Raw genomic sequence first — 27,506 nt, 5'->3', positions numbered from 1 at the left:
CTCGTTTTCACTGGACAACCAACAAAAATATAAGTTACTGAATTAATAAATGCTTTCCATATGGCTATATCACTTCACTTACAAGTCGTAATGTGATGAAATTCCATGATGGACGTTTTCAATTAGGTGATGACTACCGGATGGGCCACTTGTAAAATTCATATCCGACCGATACCCCCTATTAAATATATGAGCGTTAATACAAATTTAATATGCCAAAAATATACATAATTAACACAAATGAAAATTGAAGTTTACCACTCGTCTTGTGAATTATGGAAAGCAGGGTATAAATTATTTTCTCGCTGCTCATTCGCCGACGGTGATAAGTTTAAATCAAGGAAAACTCTTTCATCTGGAACCTGTCTAGCAAAAACTGCTCCAGAATAACCACCCGATGACTGGGGGTTATCTCTACTATGCACAACCTCGTTTTTTGGAACGGCTTCAACCTTCACGTACATCTCCAACATTGTGATTACAAGAAATTCCCAGCATTCGTCCGGAGTCCTCAGAAAATCACTCAAAGTTTCATCATCGTCGATGTTAAACTCCGAGTAAAAAGCAACCCCTTGCGGAGTGACGGAATACGGATATCTTTCAGTTACTTTAAGTATCACTGAACGTTTCCTCACACTTATTTTTTTGCATAACAACGATATCAATTTATCGTACTCTATTGTAAGTATTTAACATGACACTGAGCAGGTAAACTGTAGCCCACGGAGTTATTCTCCATCACAACCCCACCCCACCCCCCAATATAATGAAACTCTTATTCTACGCTCTTCAGACATAATGAAAAAATGTTGGAGAATTTAACAACAATAAACGTTTCAACAAGAGTTAAAAAATTTTTTGAATGAATTTCTATACAATCCTAACCTCTTTATATAGGAAATGGCTAGCCGGGAATTTATATATATATATAGCGCCCAAAAAGTTGGTACTATATGCTTTTGAATTATTGAAGTCAGGAATTGTTGGTGGGGCCAGGAAAAAGGAGTATAGCGCCAAAATACCAGGCGTTATATATAAAATGTATGTATAGCGCCAGGTATTGTGGCGTTATACTTGGGTGTGTCAGATTTTACAGTATAGCACCACAATACCTGGCGCTATACATTAACGGTGCCGTTATTGTTAACGTATAGCGCCAGATATTGTGGCGCTATATATAAAAATGTAACCTTTTTTTTTTCCTAGCTATTTATGTATTTTGAGTCCAAAAGAACCACAATTGGTTCCGGACTCTTTGATAATGCTGGCTCGAATTAGTCGAACAAATGGGATAACTTGCAATAAGAGGGTCTCAATTCATAGCATTCTAAAATCACCGGAATTACTTTGTAGTTTACTCAGAACTAAATGGAATCTTCCCAGTCTGAAGGAATATTGTCCCAACTATTTGTCTCTCGTAGAATCTGACAAAAAAATCAGGTGGACATTTTGTTTGACCATTCAAAAATGATAAAAAGCTAAAACAGTCGTAGCCAGGTAGTAAAACAATTGAATTCTGAAACTTAAATGACTTACTGTTTTAAAATAACTAAGTGGTTAGGTGTCTTTACCAAAGGCATGATTGACAAAGACACACAGCATCAAGCTGTAACATAGCTGAGCATGTCTATAATTACTACTCCCGGGTTCATTTTAATTAATTTTTTTATTATTTTCATATATATTAAGGAATCCAATTTTTAGCATTAATTAATTATTAATAGAATTGACCATATTAACTTTAATTTGTTCATTGGAAATATAACAAACAGTCCTAGGCTCTTTACTCCAACGGCAACTTTAGAAAAAAAAAGTTAATCCCTTCTTGATATCTAAAAAAATCAAATATTGTGAACCACAAAAAAAAGACCAAAAAATCTGTTAAAATGAAACCGAGGGAGTAGAGACCTAAACTAGAGTCCCTTCACCTCACCAACCTACACCTCCGCAAAACAAATATTGTTTTTATAATAATAGTGTTCGGACCAACTTATGCTCATTCGATTGTTCAATTGCTAGTTGTCTCCCACTAACACAAATATCGGGTTATTGTGGCAACCTTTGTTGCTCCCACAAAACAAATTATTTGACTGTGAGGAGACAAAATGGTTGGGTTCCACTAGTTTTGCTATTACAATGACAACCAATGTGCAAAAAGGTGGGAAGAGCACAAATATGGCTGAAACATTACAATAGCTATGACAATGACAATGTGAACAAAGTAAGGTAGGAGCAGCACAATATGGCTCTACATGAAACATAAATATAGCTGACTGCACATGGAATCTTATCTTCAAGGACATGGTGAAGCACGCAATGCAGTTAATAAGCACCAAAAACATGTTAGCACCTCACCTGGCAAGGGGACTGAGAACGCCTGACCCTCAATAATGCAACTTCTACCAATATTAGTAACTAAAATATATAAATAACATAAGCCACCTAGTTGACAAGACATCCAAAATAACGATTTGAGAAATTCTAGATCGAAAAGACATGAATGGAAAGATAGAAATAAACTAATCACAACCCAAGAATGGCTGAAAGGTACTAACCTTGTAAATGCATAATGGAGAATATTAACCACAAAAAGAAAAAGATAACAAATATGTAAGCAGAAACAGATAGCAGTATTACAACTCGAAACCAACGCTTATCACTCTCCAGCATTCACTCCTTATAAACTACATAAGCCCAAAACTAGCTGGACTTCACAGCAAAGTGTACGCAAAGATGCAACATACAAGAAAAAAACTGCTCATATCTCTGGGAGATCAGAAACATATTACACCACATATAATAAAATGCCTTTCTTCAGTTGCCTTCATGATCGTACTCTTCCTCCTCCTCGTATTCACCTTCGTCATCAGCAGTGGCATCCTGATATTGCTGATACTCAGACACAAGGTCGTTCATGTTGCTTTCAGCTTCTGTGAACTCCATTTCGTCCATTCCTTCCCCTGTGTACCAATGCAAGAAAGCCTTTCTCCTGAACATAGCAGTAAACTGCTCGCTCACCCTCCTAAACATTTCCTGAATGGAAGTTGAGTTTCCAATGAAGGTGGATGCCATTGAGAGACCTCTGGGTGGGATGTCGCAGACACTGGATTTTACATTGTTTGGAATCCATTCAACAAAGTAAGAAGAGTTCTTGTTCTGAACATTAATCATCTGCTCATCGACTTCCTTAGTGCTCATTTTACCCCTGAACATGGCTGAGGCAGTGAGGTAACGACCATGACGTGGATCAGCAGCACACATCATGTTCTTGGCATCCCACATTTGCTGAGTCAGCTCCGGGACTGTTAGTGCACGGTATTGCTGTGAACCACGAGAAGTGAGAGGAGCAAACCCAACCATGAAGAAGTGTAAACGAGGGAAGGGGATCAGGTTAACAGCAAGCTTCCGAAGATCAGAGTTCAATTGACCCGGGAACCTGAGGCAGCAAGTGACCCCACTCATTGTAGCAGAAATCAAGTGGTTCAAATCTCCAACTGCAACATATGTAAAAGCACATTTAACAAGTGTAAGACGAGATGAGCAGATACCAACAAAATCTCTAAAAGGTTGGGAAAAAATAAAAGAAACAAGCGGACATCCAAAAGCTAGAGTAATTTAATTTTAGATTGTATTCCACTATGACTTTATGTGTGATGGTTGAACTAATAATAGGGGCTAACTGAAAGGGGAGCTAATTAATTATCCATAACCATATTGACTACCATAACTTTTTGATAATCGTGGTCCGGGCCAGCTTGCGCAAAACTATATTGACTACCATAACATTACAATAACAATAAAGTGAAAAGATACAGCGCAAGAACAGTTATGAGCCAGGAAAGGATCTAAACTACAACAGCAGATAAATCCCAATTCATATATTTATCAATTACCATAACCAGGCAGCATAAATCAAGGCTAAAATATTTGACTTAAACATGCACACACATGTTTGTTGGTGAGAATACATTTCATGTTTGTATCTGATTAGGCTTGTTCATTACCGCTCAAAAGTAACTGAAACAACAATATATAGATAATAGGAAAATGATCAAATCACCAGCTTACCTACCTTATTATAGAGGGTGATTGATGAATCAAATAGCAGGGACCATAATCCATAACAAATTATCTGTCCCCCACCCCAGGACCACAGGTCAAGGAAATCTAGGATTCTTTGAAATTACAATAGCCTTCACTCAAATATGTGTGTCCTACTACAACATGAATCATTGATTACTCATAGAACCATCTAACACCAACTACGGAATACCTAGAGATTAGCTGACGGTCCATATAAAGAATACATTTAGTGAAGCCACTTGAAACCAGGTCTTGTCTTTGAAGGCCACATGTTTCACCAGTTTAAGAAGGGTGAAAAAACCCGTAAACTAGAGAGGTCAATCAATACATGGATAAATAAATAAAAAATGATTGAAAAAGATAATTGTAGCACAGAGACAAAAGGTAATGTTGTCAATTTGGATAACATATACTCACAGCTGGGCGTGGTAAGCTTGAGAGTCCTGAAACAGATGTCATATAAAGCTTCATTGTCAAGCACCATACACTCATCAGCATTTTCAACAAGCTGATGCACTGAAAGGGTAGCATTATATGGCTCAACCACTGTATCTGAAACCTTTGGTGATGGGAAAACAGAGAATGTGAGCATCATGCGGTCAGGGTATTCCTCCCTGATCTTTGAGATTAGCAAGGTTCCCATTCCAGAACCTGTTCCTCCACCAAGTGAGTGGCACACTTGGAATCCTGCAAAAAGTTTTAAAAAAAATATATCAATAACCAGAATAATAGCCAAATTAAGCTCGATTACATTGCATACTAAGGATCCTAAGAAATACTACTCAAATCCATGATCTTTACCTTGAAGACAGTCACAATTCTCAGCCTCCTTCCTAACAACATCTAGAACAGAATCAATAAGCTCAGCACCCTCAGTGTAATGCCCCTTAGCCCAATTGTTTCCAGCACCAGATTGACCGAAAACAAAGTTATCAGGCCTAAAGATCTGGCCATAAGGACCAGTCCTCACACTGTCCATCGTGCCAGGCTCAAGATCCATGAGCACTGCACGGGGAACAAACCTCCCACATGACGCTTCATTGTAATACACATTAACACGTTCCAACTGCAGATCTGAGGTTCCAACATAGCGTCCAGTAGGATCAATTCCATGTTCATCACAGACAACTTCCCAGAACTTTGATCCGATCTGGTTTCCACATTGTCCACCTTGAATGTGAAGGATTTCTCTCATTTTTGCTGAAATTAACCATGATATTCTAAGTTCACTTCCACACACATATCAAAATCCACTATACAAAGTATTAAAGTCATATTTTCACGAAATTTTAAAGAGAACAAAGTTGATCGCCACAACATTTACCTAATTTCACTAGATAACGCTTAGTATTTGAATCAATTTGTGCATTTAAATAGCATTAATATCATTAACAACTGTTGATCCAAACTAACATGCCATGTATACAAAGCATATTTTCCTTAGATCTCAATAAATCGACTAGTCATAGTAAATTAAATATGCGAAACTACTGCAAATCTAATATATGTGATCTAACAGTAAATTCTCAGATCTGTAAATCAGTAAAACATAGAAAGTTCATTCGATTTAAAATTTCAAGTACGAAATATTGACAAATCAAAATAAATGAACAAAAAAACATTAAAACACTATCGATCTAAGAAAACATCATATGCGGAAGATTTTTACAAAGCGAAAAAGGAAAATGAGATAGAAAATCATTAATTACAGTAAAACTTATCAAAAATTATAAATGCAATTCAAAAATCAGTGATTAAACATAGAAAGTTCACTCGATCTATAAATTGAAGTATATCATATTGCAGAAGTAACTCAAAATCAATGCTATGAACCCCAAAAAAAAACATATCGATCTAAAAAAAATCAAATGCGGATGATTTTTAAGAAGTAGACAAGCAAAATGAGACAAACAATCATTAATCACAGTAAAAATCATGAAAATGACACTAAATGCAATTCAAAAATCACAGATCTGCGATAAATAAACAGAAAATTTACCTGTACAATCGGGAAGACAACTGAAGAAATCTAAAAATTGATCGAGAGAGAAGTAGAACTACTCACTCGATCGAGAGAGTAGTTAGAGAGTGAAGCGAGTGGGTGCGAAGAAGTGAAGGCCTATGAAGAATTTTATATTGAGGAGGGGGAAAAGATCAACGGTTGTAATCTTTTCCCTCCTATTACTTCTGGGCCCTCGATGGAGAAACGGACGGTGTCGATGAGATCTAAAATGGTGAGATTTGATTTTAATGTAAAATATTGTTGGAGATATTTTAGTGACGATTATGTCCTCTATGAAATTACTTGAATGCCCTCCCAGCTGTTTTACAAACTTACCAAAGTCGGTGTGCCATATCTGTTTGGCTGAGCTTCACCATCGCCAAAAAGTGCTTATTTTTTTGTTTAAGTTAACATGACCAAGCTTTTATAAAAAAAGAAAAAAGATTTTGAATAAAAGGAGAAACAATTTTAGATAAATAAAAGAAAAAGCTTCTTCCTAAAGCGTTTTAAAAAGAATTTATTCTCAAAATAAGCTGATTTTAGAAACTTGACCAAACATATTATTAATTTGTTACGTACTTTTTTTTTCTTACGAACTTATATGATTATGTGATTATTTACCCGTAAAACGGTACAGTCGAATTTATACGTGGTTTATAGACAAGTAAATTAATTTGATCCTAAAATAACTTGAATTAGACAAAAATATAAGACTTAGCCTTGAAATTGAAATAAACGGCAGATATCTTAGTTCCACGCGCAGAGCTATCGGAGGCAGCAAGAACAGTGCAAATAACCAAGAAAAGCAAAGTACTATTGAGCTTTTGGTAGAATATAGCGTATGCTTGTGAGAAAATTCTCTCTTTTTTTTACAATGATGGTAGAGCTCACTATATAGCTACACATAGGGAACAAGGTCATAGGATCAAGTCCCTCTTAAATGACAATTATGAGAGACATTGAAGAATGTATAACGGTAGACCATGCCATATTCTCTAGTGTATCATGTACTTAATGTTCTAGAATATTCTTTATTGAATGCTACCGGATGGATTGAATTTATTTCTCCTTCATGAATACCATTCTTTCTGATGACAAATGAGGTCATTGCCTTTAGGTTTGACTGCTTTCTGTCTTCGGCTCTACGTATCGCTTTCTCATGCGATCATTAAATATAAACATATTTTACCCCATACAGATAGTCCCCCTGTTTTCTGGTTGCATAACTTTGTGTCACTAGGAAGTTAGTAGAAATACCTTTCTTGGCAGAAAATTCTCTGACACCCTCCGAAAAATTTCTGACGGTTGATTAGAAGCATGTCTCTCCGCATTTAATGTCATGAACACGCATCATCCCTTGATTTAACATCACTTTTGCCGGTTATCGAAATAATTATGGCCACGATTTTAGCCTCCTATTCTGTTACTTATACGCATCAAATTTCTTCATTTATACTTCATAATTCTCCAAACTTTCTTTACTCAACTCGTACTTTGTCTTCAACCTTCTTCTCGAGAGAAAAACTTTCCTTCTTTTCTGATAAAAATGGCCTCTTTTCCGAGAAACCCTAGTTCATCAAAAAACAAAGGTAAAGCTGATAATGCTGCTCCTCCTACGGTGGGCACCATCATCCCAAAAAGTCTCGTCACACCTAAGGACTTCGAAGAGAAATATCATTCCGCTCACCCTCGTACGTGGGCCGTTAGTATATACCCTTCCTCCATCCGTCCTTCCAGTATTCTTGTTGTAAAGGAAGACCGCCATTGCCAAGATTTAGATATTATCGCTCCTGATATGGCGGAGCGGATAACCTCACCCAAGAAGGGTTTTACGTATTTTTATACGTATCCCTTCACTTTAGGGCTGTTCACTTTAAGTGGAGAGCTTGACTCAATTATCGTGGAGTTCTGCATCCACTACTAGTTATGCCTGGCACAAGTAAGTCATTCTGTGTGGAGGACAATTGCTTGTTTTCGGCATCTGTGCCAGGATATGGGAGAGGAGCTAACCCTAGTTCGGTTGACGAACCTTTATTCCCCCAAGATCTTCTGCGGGGGAATGATAAATCTCAGCAAGCGTGGCCACCATGCTTTACTATCTAGCATGGATGATGATAACGATCGTGGGTAGATGGAATAGTTCATTGAAGTCACCACTAGTGACATCATTCCGGACACGGTTTCATCCTTTTCGGAATTATGGAACCGTACTCGTAAGTTCATGCTTTTTCCCTTTTGTATAAGGAATCTGATTAACCCTTTCTCCTTTGTTGAATTCAGGTCTACCCTAGGACTCAGTTTTCATCCCCGGGGAGGACGTTTTGGCTAATCCTGCTGACGCGGCGAGGATGTTGTAGGAGGCTTTTACACGAACAGGTGTCTCCAAGCTTGCTTCTCGTGCAAGTGCTTCTTCTCGGAGTCCCCGACTGGAGAACAAGCAACAAAAAAGAAGACGTTCATCCGCGGCCAAGGAACAAATAAAAATGCAAAGAGCGCCACGCCCGAGACATCTTCGGATGTTATGATAAAGAGCGTTGTACCCGAGCCGATCCCAGAAATTGTGGTAATCGACGATGATGGAGAAGTTAGTGATGATAGGGTTTCTCTACATAGAAGACAATGACCTTCATCAATTCAACAAAAATGCTCAATATATTGAATTAGCTACACCATCCGAGGACGATGCCTCGACACTCTGGGGAGTTTGATATGGTGGAAGATGCCAACTCACGCTTCCGAGTCCCAACTGCCGCGACCGGTACTGTCGGGCTAAGTATCGGGCCTCTTCCGTCTTCGGTTGACAAGCAACCATCAACCAGCATTGCACCTACTGCAACTGCTTCTCACCCTTCGATTGTGTCAGCTTCATCTCACTCTTCACCAACCTTGCTTCTGCCACCATTAACTGCAGCATCATCTCCACCGGCCGCAGTTGCCCAAAAGGACGACGTCCCTTTTCTCCAGTCCCCGATTCATGCGAACCTAGCAAAATTATGTAGCCCCTCCCTCTCCAGAAGATCCTCAAAGAAGGAGGAGCGTTACTCTCTCAGTTTCCACCGTATGTCATCTGCTATCCTGGCCGGTGGAACTTGCAAACTACCTGAAGCCTTTAGCTTCAGAAAAAGATAGGGAAAAAATACAAGCTCTCTCAGGAGAAATGCTTGTTGAACAATGCCATGCATAACGCAGTAGTGGTATAGTCTTTTTTTTTCTCTATTGTTCCTTCTATCTTTGTTATGGTTGAATTTTGACTTTGCATTTTTGCTTTGTAGGCCAACTTTCTTGCTTCTGAGGGCCTACAAAGGTTGATTTGTGATAAGGAGGAACTTACCTTCGAACAGGATCGACTTTCTGTTGAGCGAGACCAGAATACTGCTTGCCTCTTAGAGCTGGAAGCATGGGCTGCTGAGGTCGTTGAATTGGAGGCTCAGTTGCAGCTAAGCGAGCAAGAAGTAGTGACCTTTAGCTGAGAGATTACCCCGTTGAGGGCTCAATTTGAAGAGGCTAGAGCCAAATGGGTTGAAGTTCATAATATCGTTCTTGTTGCATCTGATCGTGGGGCTATCTCCGCTTAAAGATTGAATAATTTGGAGGTGGCCTTAAACTCCAAAGCTGAAGAGCTTGCTGCTTTCGGAGCGAAGTATGCCCAATTGGGGGAGAAGCATAAGAGGACCATTGAACATAATAGAATTTTCAACTCTACTGTCCGTGAGCTTGATGTTAGTCTCAGTCTACCAGATTTGCACGGGATAACCTTGCTCTCAAGGTCAACCAACTTAAAGAAGAACTGCAACGCCGAGCGACTTCCCTCGTTGTTGAAAAAATATATGAGGAGAAAAACCTTGGTAGAGGCCAAAGCGGTTGTCATTGATTTTGATGTCGAAATCGCTAAAGCTCATGAGCTGGAGTAAGCTGCAAAAGGGGTCTTCCAGCCCGACCTGATGCTACCGATTCTTCTGGTTCCAGTTCTAAGTTCTCAAGAACAGTATAACTGGAAGGTGATGATGCTGAAGGCCAAAATACTGAACCGGCGGTGGATCTATCCACTTCTCTTAGAGGCGCAGATATTTCTCTTCCTTTGGGTTCCGAAGATGCAGCAGCTTAGTTTTTGCTTTCTTTTTCAAAATTTTGTACTTGTGCAGTTTGGCACATTTATTATAAATAGAAACACTTTTTCATTCAAGTATCGTATAAGTTTTCCTTTCTACGTACTTTCATTTAAATATTTGCGCAAGTTTGATCTTTGCATCTTTTTTCGCGTAAGTGTTTGCGCAAGTTTACTTTTTGCGTCTAATTGTGCAAGGCTTCGGGTGTATTTTTTCCCGAAAGCATTTGGATTTCGGGCATAAGTTCTTCCGAAATCAACCCTTTAATATGAGAATTTTCATAAGAGAGGGCCCTCTCATGTTTACAGTGCTATTGAAGAGAACGTCTCATGTTTAATATGGCACTATATTTGAAGTACTTATTTAACTTTTAACTGACAAAATCAATTCATTATTTTGACAAGAAACAAGATAGAAACAAAAGGACTTTACTTTATTCATTCCATTTTCAAAAGTACATAAGCATTTGTTGTACTATAAGGAAATTGCCATTTCTTGTGGCTAACTTGTGCAACTTGTTTCAATGGGGCTGGCCCCATAGTCCCCGGTTCCCATGATACAACTATGTTAACGGGTTTCGTATTCCAATCTAAGTGGCAGTCATTGTTGTTGTATCCTCATATCATTCCCCTAGTCTTCGAATGCGAAGAATGCGAATTGGAACACCAGAAGTTTTATACCTTCGAGGATTCCACTAGTGAATTGCTAGATAATCTTCAGTTCGATAACAAACTTCACTTCCCTTTAGGAATTTACGTTATCGAGCCAAATATTATCCAACAATTTCCCAGTGACTTGCACTTGTGAATGATCGGGTAATCTCTGTTCGATAGCAAACCCAAATTCCGGGTAGGAACTTTGTTATCAAGCAAAAGACTAATTAACCACTACGTACTGGTTCTTTGCTTGTGTGCCTTGTCATTTAAAGGTCTTATTGTTGTTTCTGAAGCTTCCTTCGTAGTATGTTTTTCGTTGTTGCCTCGTTAAAAACCTTGCAAGAAAAACTCAATTGGGACAAAAACTGGACGAAGGGAAAAAGAGTACAGAATATACTTTTGGTAAGGTGATGTTCATCAATAATAATATCTCTTGAGGTGTGCCACATCCTATTTTCTTGGCAACTTTTATCCATCTTGATTTTCTAACTTGTATGATCCTTTCCTGGTGACAACTGAAACACGGTAGGGGCCTTCCAATGTTGGACCTAGTTTTTTCGCATTGAGCTCTCGGGTGTTCTGAGTTACTTTTCTTAAAACCAAATCTCCTACTTTGAAATAACGTAGGTTGGCCCTTCGATTGTAATATCTCTCTATTATCTTTTTTTGGGCTGCCATCCTTATATGCGCCAAGTCCCTGCATTCGTCAAGCAGCTCTAAATTGACTAGCATTGCTTCATTGTTGCCTCTTCGTTTTCTCGGAAATACCTCACGGTAGGTTCTCCTACTTCCATCGAGATCAAGGCTTATGCTCCATACACAATAGAAAAATGAGTCTCTCCCGTGCTCAATTTGGTCGTTCTTCGATACGCCCATAGTACACTTGGAAGCTCTTCGGGCCATTTACCTTTAACTGCTTCCAATCTTTTCTTGAGATTTTGTATAATCACTTTGTTTATTTATTCTACTTGACCATTTGCGCTTGGATGATAGGGTGATGATGTGATCCTTTTGATTTTCAAATCTTCAAGGAACTTCATGATTTTTGTGCCTATAAATTATGGCCTGTTGCCGCAGGCTATCTCTTATGGTATCCCAAATATGCAAATTATATTCTCCCACAAGAAATGTACCACTTCACACTCGCCAATATTCCGATAAGGACCTGCTTCAACCCACTTAGAAAAATAGTCAGTTAAAATCAAAAGAAATCTTACCTTACTGGGGACCGGTGGCAGTGGCCCGACGATATCCATTCTCCATGGTGACAAAACTGAGTGCAATGTCTTTGCTGGTTGATTTACTGACGGTGCGTAGCATTGACATTTATCACATTTTGAAGTAAACTTTAGCGTCATGTTCCATCCAGGGCCGATAGTATCCTACCCTTATTAATTTTAGTACTAAGGGATTTGCTGTCATGCCCCAACCTCGGGGAGCGCGGCCAACGCTCAACCGAGTGGACCTGGTCGAGCAAGCATGTTAGACATTTTTTACCCAACCCGATTATGACCAAGAGAAGGCATGTTTCCATTTGTTCAAATAGTAGAAGGGTCAAATATTTACAACATTACTAATTCATTTCATTTTACTGCATCGTTGATAAGTTTCCGAAATACATACACTTTACAATCTAGTGGAACAAGAGTCCAAAACATGTCATAATCCACCTGACCTATTCTAGCATCCATACACAACCCACATAAATGTCTACATAGCCTCTAAAGATACAAAAGACAGTTATGATAATGCTGGCAACAAGGCCCTGGCTATACCTCAAAATGTGGTACATATATAAGCAAAAGATGCACTACATGACCCCAAGATGAAATGGCGCTCACCAAGTCTGTTGGGAAGTTTATGATGATGTGCCACTAGCTGCAACCAACACTATATGCTATAGAACCACCTACATCCATTTAAAGATGTAGCGCCCCCGGCAAAAGGGATGTTAGTATTCTCGAATAGTACTAGTATGTAAGACAAATAGATATCTTAATAAAATGAATAGTGAAAACAAATAGAAGGCAATTAAAATAATCAATAAGTACTTCAAACAATATTAAAACATCAAGTAAGGATCACATAAGTTCTCGGTTCAATTTCCATCTTATTAGGTTGGTGATCTTAGTATCATGTGCCACAATCCACAATACTACCGTGTTCTTGCATGGAGTCCGATCTCGGCCCGATCGGCTAGGTCATCTAATTTGAGACATCAACCATATCCACAATTTCAATCATCATTCCCAGCATAGTTACAACCATGTGTGCGGCATGGCATCCGATCACAGCTCAATTGGCTAGGCCATCTCACTTGAGATATCATCCTTTCAATCGTTCATCTCACTTCACATTTCTTTCCCATCTTTCAATACATTGTCATGAGTGGTCCCATTTATTACGTCGTTCTTTGCACTTGGCCGTATTTTACAATCCAAGTTTTCCTTTTTATACATTCAAATAACACTATCATCAACATTAATAAGGCCTATCATGTAAGGCATTTGCACACATAAGGGAAAGCTTAGAAAACCCTAAGCACACAGAGGTTTTTCATACATATTGACATAACAACCTTCATGCGATTCTTGACATGAATTCTTAACCTTCCTGAACACATATTCCACATTTTAAACACATCCCCAAATGGCATGATGACATGATAAACATTTGGAGCAAATATTGAACATGAATCTTTCAACACAACACATTAGGGCAGTCAATTCTAGTATGATCAATTTAGGGACTTACACCAATTACACGAACACCAGGGGTTCGATTCTAAGAAGAGGGAGGTTTAGCCATACATACCTCAATTGAGCCTCTTGAAACATTAAGATGATCCAAAATTTAGCAACTTCAATCTATTTTAATAATATAGAAAAATTAAACCCAAAATTAGGAGAATAATCATAATTCTAGCTCACTAGAGCATTCTGTCAAACACTATGTGTGCATTACTATTCTTAAGGCCTTTTATGAAAGATTCTACCATTCCTCCACCCATTCTTTGTTCACAACCTCCCCACATACTTTAGGAATACATGCATGCAAGATATCCACCCCCACATCCAATAATTGTCTTACTAATTATTTTCCTTTTACTTAAATTTTCGAAATTAAAAGCTAGTGTATAGATTCTTACCTTTAATGAGAGAACCTTCTTGACAATCTTCAAGGATTTAGAAAGAATTGATGGGTAATAGTGTGAAGGTTGATTTCTCTCTCTAAGAACTCTCTCCCTCACTCTAGAAATATCAGAAAAAGCTCAAAATGGGGTATGATATGCATTTTTAATGGAATAGGGTCGGGTTTAAGGATTAAAAAATAGGAGTCCCGATACAGATCTACGGTCGCATATGCAACCACATAATGGCTATGCGGTCCACTAAACGACCGCGAAAGATGGCCCCCAGGGGCTTGAATTTTCTGATTCGGTCTACGACCATTATGCGGTCCACAAACATGTTCTGTGGTCGCATAATGCGCCGTAGAACCTCTCTTCGCAAAAGTCCAAAGACGATTATGCGACCAAAGTGTGGCCCGCAAAATAGATATGCGGTCGCATAATTGGCCGCAAAACTGACTTCAAAATTGGCAGAAAAGACTGTCTCACTCTACGGGCATTCTGCGGCCCGCAGAGTTATTATGCAACCGCATAATGGGCCGCAAAAATGCACACTTCTGCAAAACATTTTCTTTCAACAATCTCTAACACATAATCCCCAACTTGGCTCCACGAAATTCCAGTTTTTAGGAAAACATTTACGGGGCCTTACATCTGCGCCTAAGTGATTTCCGCAGATCCCTTCGTGGAATCCTCGAATAACATAATTAGCTCTGGAGGCTCCCAAACATCAGGCCAATAGGCCTTGAAAAGATCTTTTGTAAAATTCCCCTCCCCCTTCCCCCCTCCCCCCCTTGAACTTGTATCGAGCTGCTTTAGTGCGCAGTGCTCGAGATGCCTTAGAATCTTTAGGCAATATCATGTGTTCGAGGTAGTCAATAATCTCGCATCTCCAGTCCTAGACCAAATTAGCCGCATTTACCTCATAATATCTATCTGCGTCCAGTACCGAGTTCATAAGCTGTACAACCGTATCGGAGTCTAATCCTTTCATTTTCGTATAGGAGCCAAGGTTAGCTAGTGCATTTGCTTCTACATTCTCTTCCCTTGGGATATGCGTGATTGACCACTCCCAGAACCGAATGAGCATAGCCCGAACCTTCATTACATATTCTTGCATGTGTTCCTATTTGGCTTTGAAGATCCCGTAAACCTGATTTACCACCAACTGGGAGTCACATTTGATTTTTATGACCTCGGAGTCCAGTCCCCGAGCCAATTTGAGCCCTGCAATAAAAACTTCATACTCCGCTTCATTGTTAGTCAGAGGAACAGTTCTCATGGTCTGCCTTAGGGTTTCTCCCGAAGGCATGGTTAATACTATGCCAAGCCTAGACCCCTTCACGTCGCAAGCTCCATCCACAAATAGGATCTAAACACCTTATGTCGATTCTGATACCATCACTGCTTCTTTGGTAGCCAAAGATAATAGTCCTGGACTGAAATCAGTCATAAAGTTGGCCCAAACTTGAGTTTTAATCACAGTCCTAGGCTTATATTCTATGTCAAATTCTCTCATTTTGACGGCCCACTAGGCCAGCCTACCCGAAAGTTCGAGTTTATGAAGAATATTCTGCAGGGTAAAAGTGGTCACCACATGTCACACCTCCTTTTTACCTACACCCCGTAAAAGGTATAAATAAAGGGAGTTTTTCCAATTAAAGGACAATCAAAACGGACTTTATTATAAAGATTCAGAGTCGCCACTTGGGAGATTTATGGTGTCCCAAGTCACCGGTTGAATCCCGAATCGAGGAAAATACTGACTCTGTTTAACAGTCCGCGAACCAGAAATCCGAGTAAGGAATTATGTTAACCCGGGAGAAGGTTTTAGGCATTCCCGAGTTCCGCGGTTATAGCACGGTCTCTTAACTGTTATAATCGGCTTAATTATCTTATTTTAATCAATTATGAACCTATATGCTGAGTTTAACCCCTTAACCGCTTTTAATCATTTAAGGAAGATTGAACGTCGTTTAAAATATGTCTTTAGATTGAGCCACATGAAATGCACCCGCAATCCGGAACACATTTTATTCAACGTTTTAAGATTTGGATTTGGGTCACATGAAATGCACACCCAAGTTTAGGAAGGTAATTTTAAATTAACGCGCCTAAAGCAACTACGCATTTCAACTTTGCGAGGGCCATGTAAAGTTCGCTAAATGGCGCACCTCGATTGCTAAGGAAGAAAATATTAATTAAATGAGGGTCGTGTATTTAATATCTTATTCAAAGGTGAAAGCAAATCCCTGGGAGTAGGAACAAGTAAACAAAGAAGGCAAACTAATTGGAAAACCCAGTGTCAAGACAGTCTGTATATTTTCAGCATTAAGGCATGAAGCAAGCTACTCATAACTGGACTGATTGGCACCAAGTACACGAATAAGCATGAAACTTCAAAAATACACGAGCCATTAGAACTCAGTCGACTAGCAATCAAACCAATTCTGACAGCCTATGATAGAAGAAACCAAGCAAAGTTAACCTTCAAGCCATTTGGAAACCAACCTTTAAACATTCACCCACAAAATTAAACTATGGTCGGACACTGACTTTCAGGATTTAAATCAAAGATCACAATAGAATATGAGCACACAGAATCCATACCTAAACAACTAGCATTCTGCATAAAAACTAAAACACCAAAACCAATCTTTTACAAACCTTCTGACCCGAAAACTCAAACGTCGGATGTTCTGTACATCCGCAACTTAGACACTAACTCAAAAATAACAGAACACAAAACCAAACCAATCAAAACGTCAACCAAAGTTGCTGACAGATTTAAGTCAGAAAAGGAAATTCTCAGGTGTGATCATCAGTAAACAAAGAGGGAAGACAGGACGGAAAACCAAATTAAATTCATATCAGATCGTGAGATAGATAATTTCAGAACTAATTCACGTTTGAAATCAACTAAACAAACAAGATGTTCACGCAAATTGCAGGCAATCACAGAGTAGCTTCAGATCATGCTCAGCAATCACCAAACTACTTTCAAACGCATTACCTCTACAGCAAAAGAGATTTACACAGTTTTTAAACCAGCCAAACCCCAGTCCTCGCCATGTTTTAAATCAAACACTGAAGAAAGTAAATAGGAACCAAGAAGTGAACCTGAATGAGAGTTTTAATTATTTCTACTCGGACGATATTACAAACAAATTCGGCGTTGGAATTCAAGCCTCAAGCAGCGAGCGAGCAAAACAACAACAAGAACGGAATCAAAATCGACGAATTTGAATCTCACGAGCATCAACAGACCTCAGTTCACTTCCCTTAACTTGAAATGAAACTCAGAAAAAATGAACTCAACCTTCGAGTTCAAACCAAACTCATCAGTGAAAACTAAAAGTTTCTGAACTTCCAAATGAAGAGAATAAAGGGGATCAGATTAAACAAAACAAAAATCAGATTTTTTGTTTTTTGTTTTTTTTGTATTCTTCTGTTGTAACTAGAATTAAACTAAGATCGTTTCAAAATGAATCCAAAAGAAAAGAAGCTTTTTTTTGGAACCCTATTTCCCAAAGACCTCCCTTTCTCAAACGAAATCCCTCAAAATAATCCCCTCCCCTCAAAATCGGATGAGGTCCTTTTGAAAACGAACCTCTGATGAATGTGGGGCTTAGATTGAATGAAATCAATCCAATGCCTCACACTCATCCAACGAATCGCTCTCAGAACCTTCCAATCTCGTGTTACATCTCAATATCGGGGAGTGAGAGGAGGGAGAATCTTTGGTGTCAGAAACCGTTATAAATGGCAAGAAGAGAGAAGGAGGAACGCGTGGTTATAGGTTTGAATCACTCGCCATGGATTTGGGTGATTTAGGGTCTGATTTGTGTGAGGGGGCCAGTGAACAATGTTGGTCATTTGGGTCTTGGGAGATTAGGGTTCTGTGTATCTCTTGTTTGGTTAACGTTTGGGAACGGGTCAATTTCGGGGCAGACGGGCGGGTGTGCCTTTGGGCTGGGGAAGATTTGGGCGACTGGGGAGGGATTTGGGCTTAACAACCCATTGGCCCAATTGGTTTCTCTTAAAACAAAGAACAACCCTTTTCATTTTCCCCTCACTTTTGTTTTCTCCTTTTTTTCCACTCGTTTTCTTTTCCTTTTTAATTAGCAAAATTAAACTCTAAAGCTAAAAGAAAACTGAAAAATTAATTTAATTACCTACTAAGGTATTTTTTTAATTACTTAATTAACAACAATTAAACTCTTTTAATTACTCCTAAATTAAAAGAAGAAATTGCTAACTTAACAGAAAGGCTAAAAATGCAAAACTGAGCCATTTTCGTGATTTTTCCCTTTTTATAAAACGACTAATTTACTAATTAACCTAAGAGTGTAAAATTAAATCCTAAATGCATATGCAACATATTTTGGTATTTTTCATTAATTAAATAAAATAAACGTGCACATATAAGTGCAGACAGTCGACAAGAAATGCCACAAAAATCCACAAAATTGCAAATAATGGGAGAAATTTATTTTTCTTGAATCTATGGGAGTAATTCATATAGGGCAAAAATCACGTGCTCACAGCTGCCCCTCTTTGCTCGAAAACACGAAGAGTTTTCATGCAAAGATGAAGTGAGCGGATACGAGCGATTTTTGCCCGTCTGAATACTCCGTGGGAAGCATTTTGAAAGATTTGACTGCACCCTACTTTCAAGGTTGCCTACATATCCTTGGCTAAAAAGGAATTAGGTCAGTGTAGTTCAGAAATGTTTGGTAGCTGGGACTACCATGAAGCTGGGCTTCCACTGTTATTGCTGCTGCTGCCACTGCTTACTGAATCCTCATATTACACCATGATAAAATAAAAGAAGCTGAACTAGACTATGATCTATGGATTACAAAAGTCCTATCTATATCTTCAAGCTTGATCTTGCGTTTCTTGTTGCCTTGTCATCCTCCACTCTCTCAGAAACATCCGTTTGTTGCCATCTTGAATTGTAAACTGAGATGTTTCCCCCTTCTTTAGGTGGGTGCCTGACTGCTGAACTTGATATATATTCCATGCTCTCCAGGCGGGCTCCTGACTGCTAACTTGAAATGTATTCCTGCTCTCCAGGTGGGCTCCTGACTTCAACATAGACAAAACAAGGAAAAATTTTCTGCCCCAGTTTGGTGGCTGGGCACAGATGTAAGTGTAAAATGGACCACATTACAAAATATTGATAAGAACTTGAAAGCTAAAACTTGAATTGTACTCCCTTGTTCTCCAAGCGAGATCCTGATTGCTGGCTTGAAAGCATTCCCTGCTCTCCAGGCGGGCTCCTGACTGCTGCATTTGAAAGTATTCCCTGCTCTCCAGGCAGGCTCCTGACTTTAATGTGTTCCCTTGTTCTCCAGGCTGGCTCCTGACTTCAAAATGAATAAAGCAAAGAATTTGAAAACTAAAACTTCAATTGTACTCCTTTGTTCTCCAGGCGGGATCCTGATTGCTGACTTGAAAGTATTCCCTGCTCTCCAGGCGGGCTCCTGACTTCAACTTGAAATGTATTCCCTTATTCTCCAAACGGGCTCCTGACTTCAAAATGAACAAAGCAAAGAATTTGAAAACTAAAACTTCAATTGTATTCCCTTGCTCTCCAGGTGGGATCCTGATTGCTGACTTGAAAGTATTCCCTGCTCTCCAGGCGGGCTCCTGACTTCAACAAAACAGACAAAAACAAAGAAAATCTTCTGCCCCAGTTTGGCGGCTGGGGACAGATGTGATTGTAAAACTAAATCATATTACCAAGTGTTATTAAGGATTTGAAAGCTAGGTCCCATTATTCAGGGGGGTCCTGACAACTCTTAACTAAACGATAATTTAAAATCTAAGTTATATCTTCTACAGGTGTGACTTTTGCTAAATCTTTGCTATCTAAGAGGATCTTTAAACTACTCCCCATTATCCAGAAGGGTCCTGAAAATCAAAGGTCAAATGTTATCTTAAAGGTGACAGCTTTCATGTCTTAATTATACTACCTTACAGTAGAGTTTACGCTAAATGTTGGTATCTAATCGAAATTTTAAGCTAAGTCCCATTATTCAGGAGGGTCCTGGCAACCCCTAATTGAATCCTATCTCGAACATGCAAACTTCTAAGCTAACTTATATTCTTTTGGGATACATTTATGCTAGATTATGCTATTTCTGAACTTCAAAGTAGGTCCCATTTTCCAGGAGGGTCCTGAAAATCAAAAATCAAACCTGTTTGGTGACTGCCTTTCTCCACGGAGAGTTTCTCCGAATCCAATGAATTTTCTGCCCCTGTTTCAATCAAAGAAAATTTTGTCAGTTTAAAGTGGTGGTTAGCTGATGGCATTCTTGCTGAAGATTTTTCTGCTGCAATGTTTGTTCTGACTGGCTTCTCCGAACTGGCGCTGAACTGCTTTGACTTTTTGACTGACTTTCAAACACCATGACTTTTGATGAGCCGAGTGTTCTATACCCCTGCTGTTGTTTTACCTCTGACCCCTTTATCTGAACTTTTGCGTCTCCCATGACATTACCAAACCATTCCACCTATGAAGCTTCCGGTGATTCCTTGTATCCCCATCTTACGTCGTGTTATCCTTAGTATGCTTTGACCACTCCGTGCTTTGCAATTTTGGAAGTTGGTAGTGAGCTTTGAAATCCTTTTCACTCGATTTGAACAAGACTGACATTGAAACATCTTTAGATAAATACCCAAAAGAAAATGAAATGCAATGACTTTGCGGGTTAAGGATAAGAAGAATCCAAAACCAGATGACTGCTACCAAAGGAGAAACAAAAAGAAACTTATCTGGGTGGAACAGCTGGTACCAATGATCATGACATGCATTTCGGATTAATCAGCCCAATTTGTCCAACCAATCAACTTTCAGTTGCCGTACTTTGTTGCCCCAGAATTTCCATGACCTGATTACTTTACCCAAACCTTGGCCTTGTTCATCCTGCGGTGCCTTGAAAGGTTTTCACCAGCAGACCTCTTTAATTCATTCATCTCTCAACTCACTTTCGCCTTACGGTGCCTGTGAGGGTTTTCACCAATAAGACTCTCTCATTTTTCTCTCAACTCCCGTCGCCATACGATGCCTGTGAAGGTTTTCACCAATAAGACTCTCATTTTTATTTCTCTCAACTCCCGTCGCCTTACAGTGCCTGTGAAGGTTTTCACCAATAAGACTCTCTCATTTTTATTTTTCCTGCTTGAACCAGAGTGTTGCCCTTGACATGAATTACATTTACCTGCTTGACTTGGCATTTCTCGAAGACTGATCAGAAGGTCTTTATTTGGACCGTAATGTAGGCTTCTGGACAGGGTTAGCAAGAAAGGGTATAAAAGGCTCAAAACAATACGAATGGGTTAAAATTACAACTTTCGGAATCAGGTCTCTCGCAACAACCATAACTTCTGCCCCAATTTCTTGCATGGGGATTTTTGGATTTTGTTTCGATGAGACCGAACCGTGAGGCTGCCTACGTATCCTTAAAAGGAATCAGGTCGAACGTAGTTCATGTCATAGAAATTACTTTGTTGTTGTGATTTTTATTTTCTCTCTTTCTTTTCTTTCTCTTTTTTTTCTGTTGTTCTTCTTCTTTTTTCCCCTTCTTTTTGCTTTTTGCTTTTCTCTTTTCTTTTGTTTTCTTTTTCTTTCTTTTCATTTTTCATTTTTCTTCTCCTTTTCCTTTCTTGCTGATTCTTTCTTTTTCTTTTCACTTACTTATCCTCCGCACTTGCGTTTCTGAATTGTGTCGTTGTGAAAGAGGGGTATGAAAGAAAATAAATAAGGCTCAAAAGGGATGACAAGGGATAAGGTGTTTAGATAGCAGAACAAAATGCCTTCATCGTTTCAATCTTCAAAATATGCCAAATAAAAACAAGTATAATCAAAGAAAGAAATCATACATAATATCTTTTGACTGCATCGGAATTGATATCCATTTCTACACATTTCACTTCCACATCTGTCAAATATAGCGCGCCATTGGACAACACCCTAGTTACGACAAATGGCCCCTGCCTGTTTGGGGCAAACTTTCCTTTTGCTTCAGCCTGATGAGGCAAGATACGTCTCAACACTAACTGACCCACTTCGAACATCCGTGGACGTACCTTCTTGTTATATGCTCTCGCCATTCTCTTTTGGTATTGACCATGACATACTGCTGCCAATCTCTTTTCATACATCAGACTTAATTGCTCCAAGTGGGTTTTGACCCATTCAACGTCATCAATTTCTGCCTCAGCGACAATCCGAATGGATGGGATTTCAATTTCTGCGGGTATTACCGCCTCCGTGCCATACACCAACAAATAAGGGGTGGACCCTACTTAAGTACGGACAGTAGTGCGATAACCCAGCAATGCAAACGACAACTTTTCATGCCACTGTCTAGAACCTTCCACCATTTTTTGAAGTATCTTCTTTATATTCTTGTTGGCTGCCTCGACTGCTCCATTCGCCTTAGGGCGGTATGGGGCGGAATTGCGATGTATAATCTTAAACTGCTGACATGTCTCTACCATCATATGACTGTTGAGATTAGCGCCATTGTCCGTGATGATTACCTTCGGAATCCCAAACCGACAGATGATATTTGAATGCACAAAGTCGACCACTGCTTTCTTGGTCACAGATTTGAACGTTTTCGCTTCAACCCACTTAGTGAAATAATTAATGGCTACCAGGATAAACCTGTGTCCGTTCGATGTTGCCGGCTCGATTGGCCCAATGACATCCATGCCCCAAGCAACAAAAGGTCATGGTGCAGACATTGTATATAATTCAGATGGTGGAGAATGAATCAAATCTCCATGCACTTGGCACTGATGACATTTACGTACAAAACTGATGCAATCCCGCTCCATAGTGAGCCAGTAGTAACCTTCTCGGAGAATCTTCTTTGCCAGAACATACCTGAGCGGGCGCGGAGAAGGAAAGGCCAAACACTTCGGCCTAACGGGAATGAGCAACGACTAAATGAGAAGATGACCACTCATATGCGGTCCACAAACTCCGAAGTGTACCTCAGTCGTGATTGTTGTGGCCTGTCTAACATCTATGCATCTTAGCAATCCCAGATCTGGAGTTCTTTTGTACAATACCCCTCCACTAAAGAAAAATCTACTTGCCAATCGTCGAATTGTTCTTTTCTGATCACCAGTGACCTGTACCAGATATACCCCCATCCTAATGTATTCTTTGATATCATGGAACCATGGCTCCCCATCCAGTTCTTCTTCTACCATATTACAGTAAGCATGCTGATCACGGACCTGAATCTGCAAAGGGTCCACATAAGCCTTATCTGGATGATGTAACATTGACGCCAGAGTGGCCAAAGCATCGACGACTTCATTATGAATCCTCGGGATATGCCTGAATTCTATCGACTGAAACTGCTGGCAAAGATCATACAAACATTGTCTGTACGATATGAGTTTCAAATCCCGTGTTTCCCATTCTCCCTGAATCTGGTGCACCAGGAGGTCCGAGTCACCCAAGACCAAGACTTCCTGGACACCCATATCCATAGCTAACCTCAAACCCAGAATACATGCCTCGTACTCAGCCATATTGTTGGTACAATAAAAACGAAGCTGAGCCGTAACAGGGTAGTGCTGCCCTATTTCAGAAATAAGTACTGCTCATATCCCTACGCCCTTCATGTTTGCGGCTCCATCAAAGAAAAGTTTCCATCCAGGCTTCTCGCCTTGTTCCAACTCATCAATGTGCATCACCTCTTCATCAGGGAAATAAGTTTTCAAAGGTTCATAATCTTCATCAACTGGGTTCTCGGCCAAATGGTCTGCCAAGGCCTGTGCTTTCATTGCAGTTCGAGCCACGTAGACAATGTCAAACTCTATGAGCAGGATCTGCCACTTTGCAAGCCTCCCAGTGGGCATAGGCTTCTGAAAGATATACTTCAATTGATCCAAGCGAGATATGAGATAGGTAGTGTAAGATGACAAATAATATTTTAACTTCTGCGCCACCCAGGTTAGGGCGCAACATGTCCTCTCAAGCTGAGTGTACTTAACCTCGTACGGTGTGAATTTCTTGCTGAGATAATATATGGCCTGCTCCTTCCTGCCAGTGATATCATGTTGACCCAATACACAGCCGAATGAATTGTCCAATACCGTCAAATATAGAATCAAAGGTCGCCCTAGTTCTGGCGGGACCAACACAGGTGGATTTGACAAATATCCCTTTATCTTATCAAACGCCTCCTGACATTCGTTTGTCCACTTGACCGCAGCATCTTTCTTTAATAGCTTGAAGATAGGCTCACAAGTTGTCATGAGTTGAGCGATGAACCTGCTGATATAATTCAATCTCCCCAACAAACTTATCACCTCGGTCTTGTTCTTCGGAGGTGGCAATTCCTGGATGGCCTTGACTTTCGATGGGTCCAACTCAATGTCTCGGCGGCTGACTACGAACCCCAACAACTTTCCAGATGGCACCCCAAAAACACACTTTGCAGGATTAAGCTTGAGATTGTACTTGCGAAGCCTTCGGGAGAACTTTTTCAGATCCCTAACATGGTCAGACTGCTTTCTAGACTTCATGATCACATCATCCACGTACACCTCGATTTCCTGGTGTATCATATCATGGAATATTGTTGTCATTGCCCTCATGTAGGTTGCCCCAACATTTTTCAAACCGAATGGAATGACCCGATAGCAGTACGTTCCCCATGGCGTGATAATGCCGTCTTTTCTGCGTCTTTCTCGTCCATCAAGATCTGATGATAACCTGCGTAACAATCCACAAAAGAACTAATCTCATGTTTGGCACAATTATCAATCAATATATAGATGATTGGTAGGGGAAAATTATCCTTCGGACTTGCTTTGTTGAGATCCCGATAATCAACGCACACCCTGGTCTTGCCATCCTTCTTTGGCACAGGCACAACGTTGGCTAACCAGGTGGGATACCGCGTGACCCGAATAACTTTCGCGTCGAACTGCTTGGTGACCTCTTCTTTGATCTTTAGACTCATATCCGTTTTGAATTTTCTCAGCTTCTGTTTGACATGAGGGAATGCCGGGTCAGTGGGCAACTTGTGAACCACTAAATCAGTGCTTAGACCCGGCATGTCGTCATAGGACCATGCAAAAACGTCTTTGTATTCGAATAGTGCTTTAATTATCTCCTCCCTGAGTTGAGGTTCCAGATGGACACTTATTTTGGTTTCACGGACATTTTCTTGGTCCCCTAGATTAACTGTTTCTGTGTCATTCAAATTAGGTTTGGGATTTTCCTCAAAATGACTTAGTTCCTTACTAATTTCTTCATAGGCCTCATCATCCTCAAACTCCAACTCGTCATCACACTCAATTTATTGTATTATTATTTCAGAGTTAGATTGGCTTTTAAAACTGGGCCGAAGATACCTCATGCATGTCATGTCATTGATATCAGCATAAAAAGAAATGTACAAAAGAAGAAAACAAAAAACAAAAATAAAATTAGAAGAAATGAAGAAAAAGGAACAATTGCATTTCATTGAATATAAAGATAACAGGGTTTTAACACATCCAACTGGACGGAACATAATATCTGAATTACAGACCCTGGAATAATCCAGATAACTAAAAGAAAATCAAAACCCACTACCAAGACTCCCTCCGGATAGGAAGAAGAGTAGTTTCCTAGTTGTTGACTTTTGCACGTGGTCTCACGAATTGCACATCTGCCCTGTTGGACCCTTCCCCAACCTGAACCATGTTAACCTCGGTGAATAACCTTTCAAACCCCTTCTCCAAATCTCCATCGGTACCAATCAATGGTCCAGGGACCTTTGACAATAGTTGCTTCCTGATACCCAGCCTGACGAATGACCTAGACAAACGCGGGATTGGCTTTGGCAGTAGTAATTGTTGTACAACAATTTCTTGTCGATCCCATTCAAACTTGACCACTTGATGTAAAGTAGACGGGACGGCTTTGGCCGCATAGATCCAGGGTCGTCCCAACAGCAGATTGTACGAAACAGCCACATCGAGCACCTGGAATTCCATAGTAAATTCAACTGGCCCTATTGTGAGCTCAAGCACTATGTCCCCGACTGAATCTTTCCCTCAACCGTCGAATCCCCGAACGCAAATACTGTTCTTGTGAATTCTTTCATCCTCCACTTGTAGCTTGTTCAATGTGGAGAGAGGATAGATGTTCGCGCTAGACCCATTGTCAACTAGTACCCGAGTAACTACGGAATCTTCACATTTCACTGTCAGATAGATGGCTCTATTGTGCTCGGTACCCTCCACGGGTAACTCATCATCAGAAAAAGTGACTCAGTTTACCTCAAATATCTTGTTAGCTATCTTTTCCAAGTAGTTTACTGAGATTTTGTCAGGAACATGGGCTTCGTTCAAGATCTTCATCAAAGCTCGACGGTGCTCGTCAGAATGGATCAACAATGACAAGAGCGAGATCTGAGCTGGTGTCTTCCTTAACTGCTCCACAATGGAATAGTCTTGCACTTTCATATTTTTCAGAAATTCTTCTGCTTCTTCCTCAGTCACTGCTTTCTTCACCGACACTGGATTATCTTTTGAGGTCTTAGCTTTTCTCAACTCTTCGGGGGCAAAGCATCTCCCCGATCGAGTCAAGCCATGGGTCTCACACACTTCTTCTCTGACCTCTTCCCCCTTGTAAGTTACTGTCACTCGTTCATAGTTCCACAGGACCGCCTTGCTGTTGATCATTGGAAGCTGAGTTACTAGTTTTATAATAATAATAGGCTCTGCGCGAGCACCCTTCACGACCACAACAGGTTTACTTGTAACCCCTGGTACCACCACTTTAGCTTTCTCTGGTTTCACTGCAACAGTACTTGACGACCCTTTCTCGGCTACCACAGCTGGCTTGTTGTCTACCTCTTTCAACTAAACCACTGATTTCCCGCTGGTTACCTTTTCCTTTGAACTGGTTTCACTGGAGCGGATCATCATTGCCGTTTGCGAGGGCTTCTTAGCCTTCCCTCCCTTTTGTATCAACTCAATCATATGGGTCTCATGGTGAGCTGGTAGCGAATTCTGGTTGATATTTGGTGTTTCTGGGGCCTGAACATCGATCCAATGAGTATCAATGAGCTCTTGTACAGCTGTTTTTAGTTTCCAGCATTTCTCTATGTCATGGCCCAAGGCCCCTAAACAATACTCACAACTCACCGAGCGATCAAGATTTCTGGGAAGGGGATTCGACATTTTGGCCTCGATCGGATTCAACATACCCAACTGTCTCAGTCTGTGGAATAGGCTGGTATATGATTCTCCCAATGGAGTGAAAGTCTTCTGCTTCTGCAACCTTTCATTCTTAAAGGCTTGATTGGGTCGAAAACCTATTCCAGGAGGGTTTTTGTAGGCTTTTGGGGGTGGATGGGTATTTTGTGGAGCTTGGTAGGGACTCTGTGGAGCTAGCGCACGCCATTGTGCGTGAGCGGGAGGTTGGGTATAGGTTTGTGCGTGATAGACAGAAAAATGGGGATCTGGCGGTGGGTAGTAGTGTTGTGGTGGGCTATATG

At 40.1% G+C, this 27,506-nt stretch overlaps 1 protein-coding gene across 1 annotated transcript; it reads right to left on the bottom strand.

Moving 5' to 3' along the window:
• Positions 1-2,537: 2,537 nt before the first annotated feature.
• Positions 2,538-6,221, bottom strand: LOC107814855 (tubulin beta-1 chain). The gene is made up of 4 exons (XM_016640346.2): positions 6,083-6,221; positions 4,885-5,283; positions 4,501-4,770; positions 2,538-3,494 (listed from the first exon to the last, which is right to left on the bottom strand). The coding sequence occupies exons 2-4, from the start codon at positions 5,276-5,278 to the stop codon at positions 2,815-2,817; spliced, it is 1,344 nt and encodes a 447-aa protein (XP_016495832.1). The 5' UTR covers positions 5,279-5,283; positions 6,083-6,221; the 3' UTR covers positions 2,538-2,814.
• Positions 6,222-27,506: the final 21,285 nt, after the last annotated feature.

This window comes from Nicotiana tabacum, chromosome 5 (assembly GCF_000715075.1).
Source record: "Nicotiana tabacum cultivar K326 chromosome 5, ASM71507v2, whole genome shotgun sequence".
In the NCBI taxonomy this organism is placed as follows: domain Eukaryota; kingdom Viridiplantae; phylum Streptophyta; class Magnoliopsida; order Solanales; family Solanaceae; genus Nicotiana; species Nicotiana tabacum.
The sequence above is the reverse complement of the archived record's forward strand: the minus strand, read 5'-3'. Positions and strand labels throughout refer to the sequence as shown.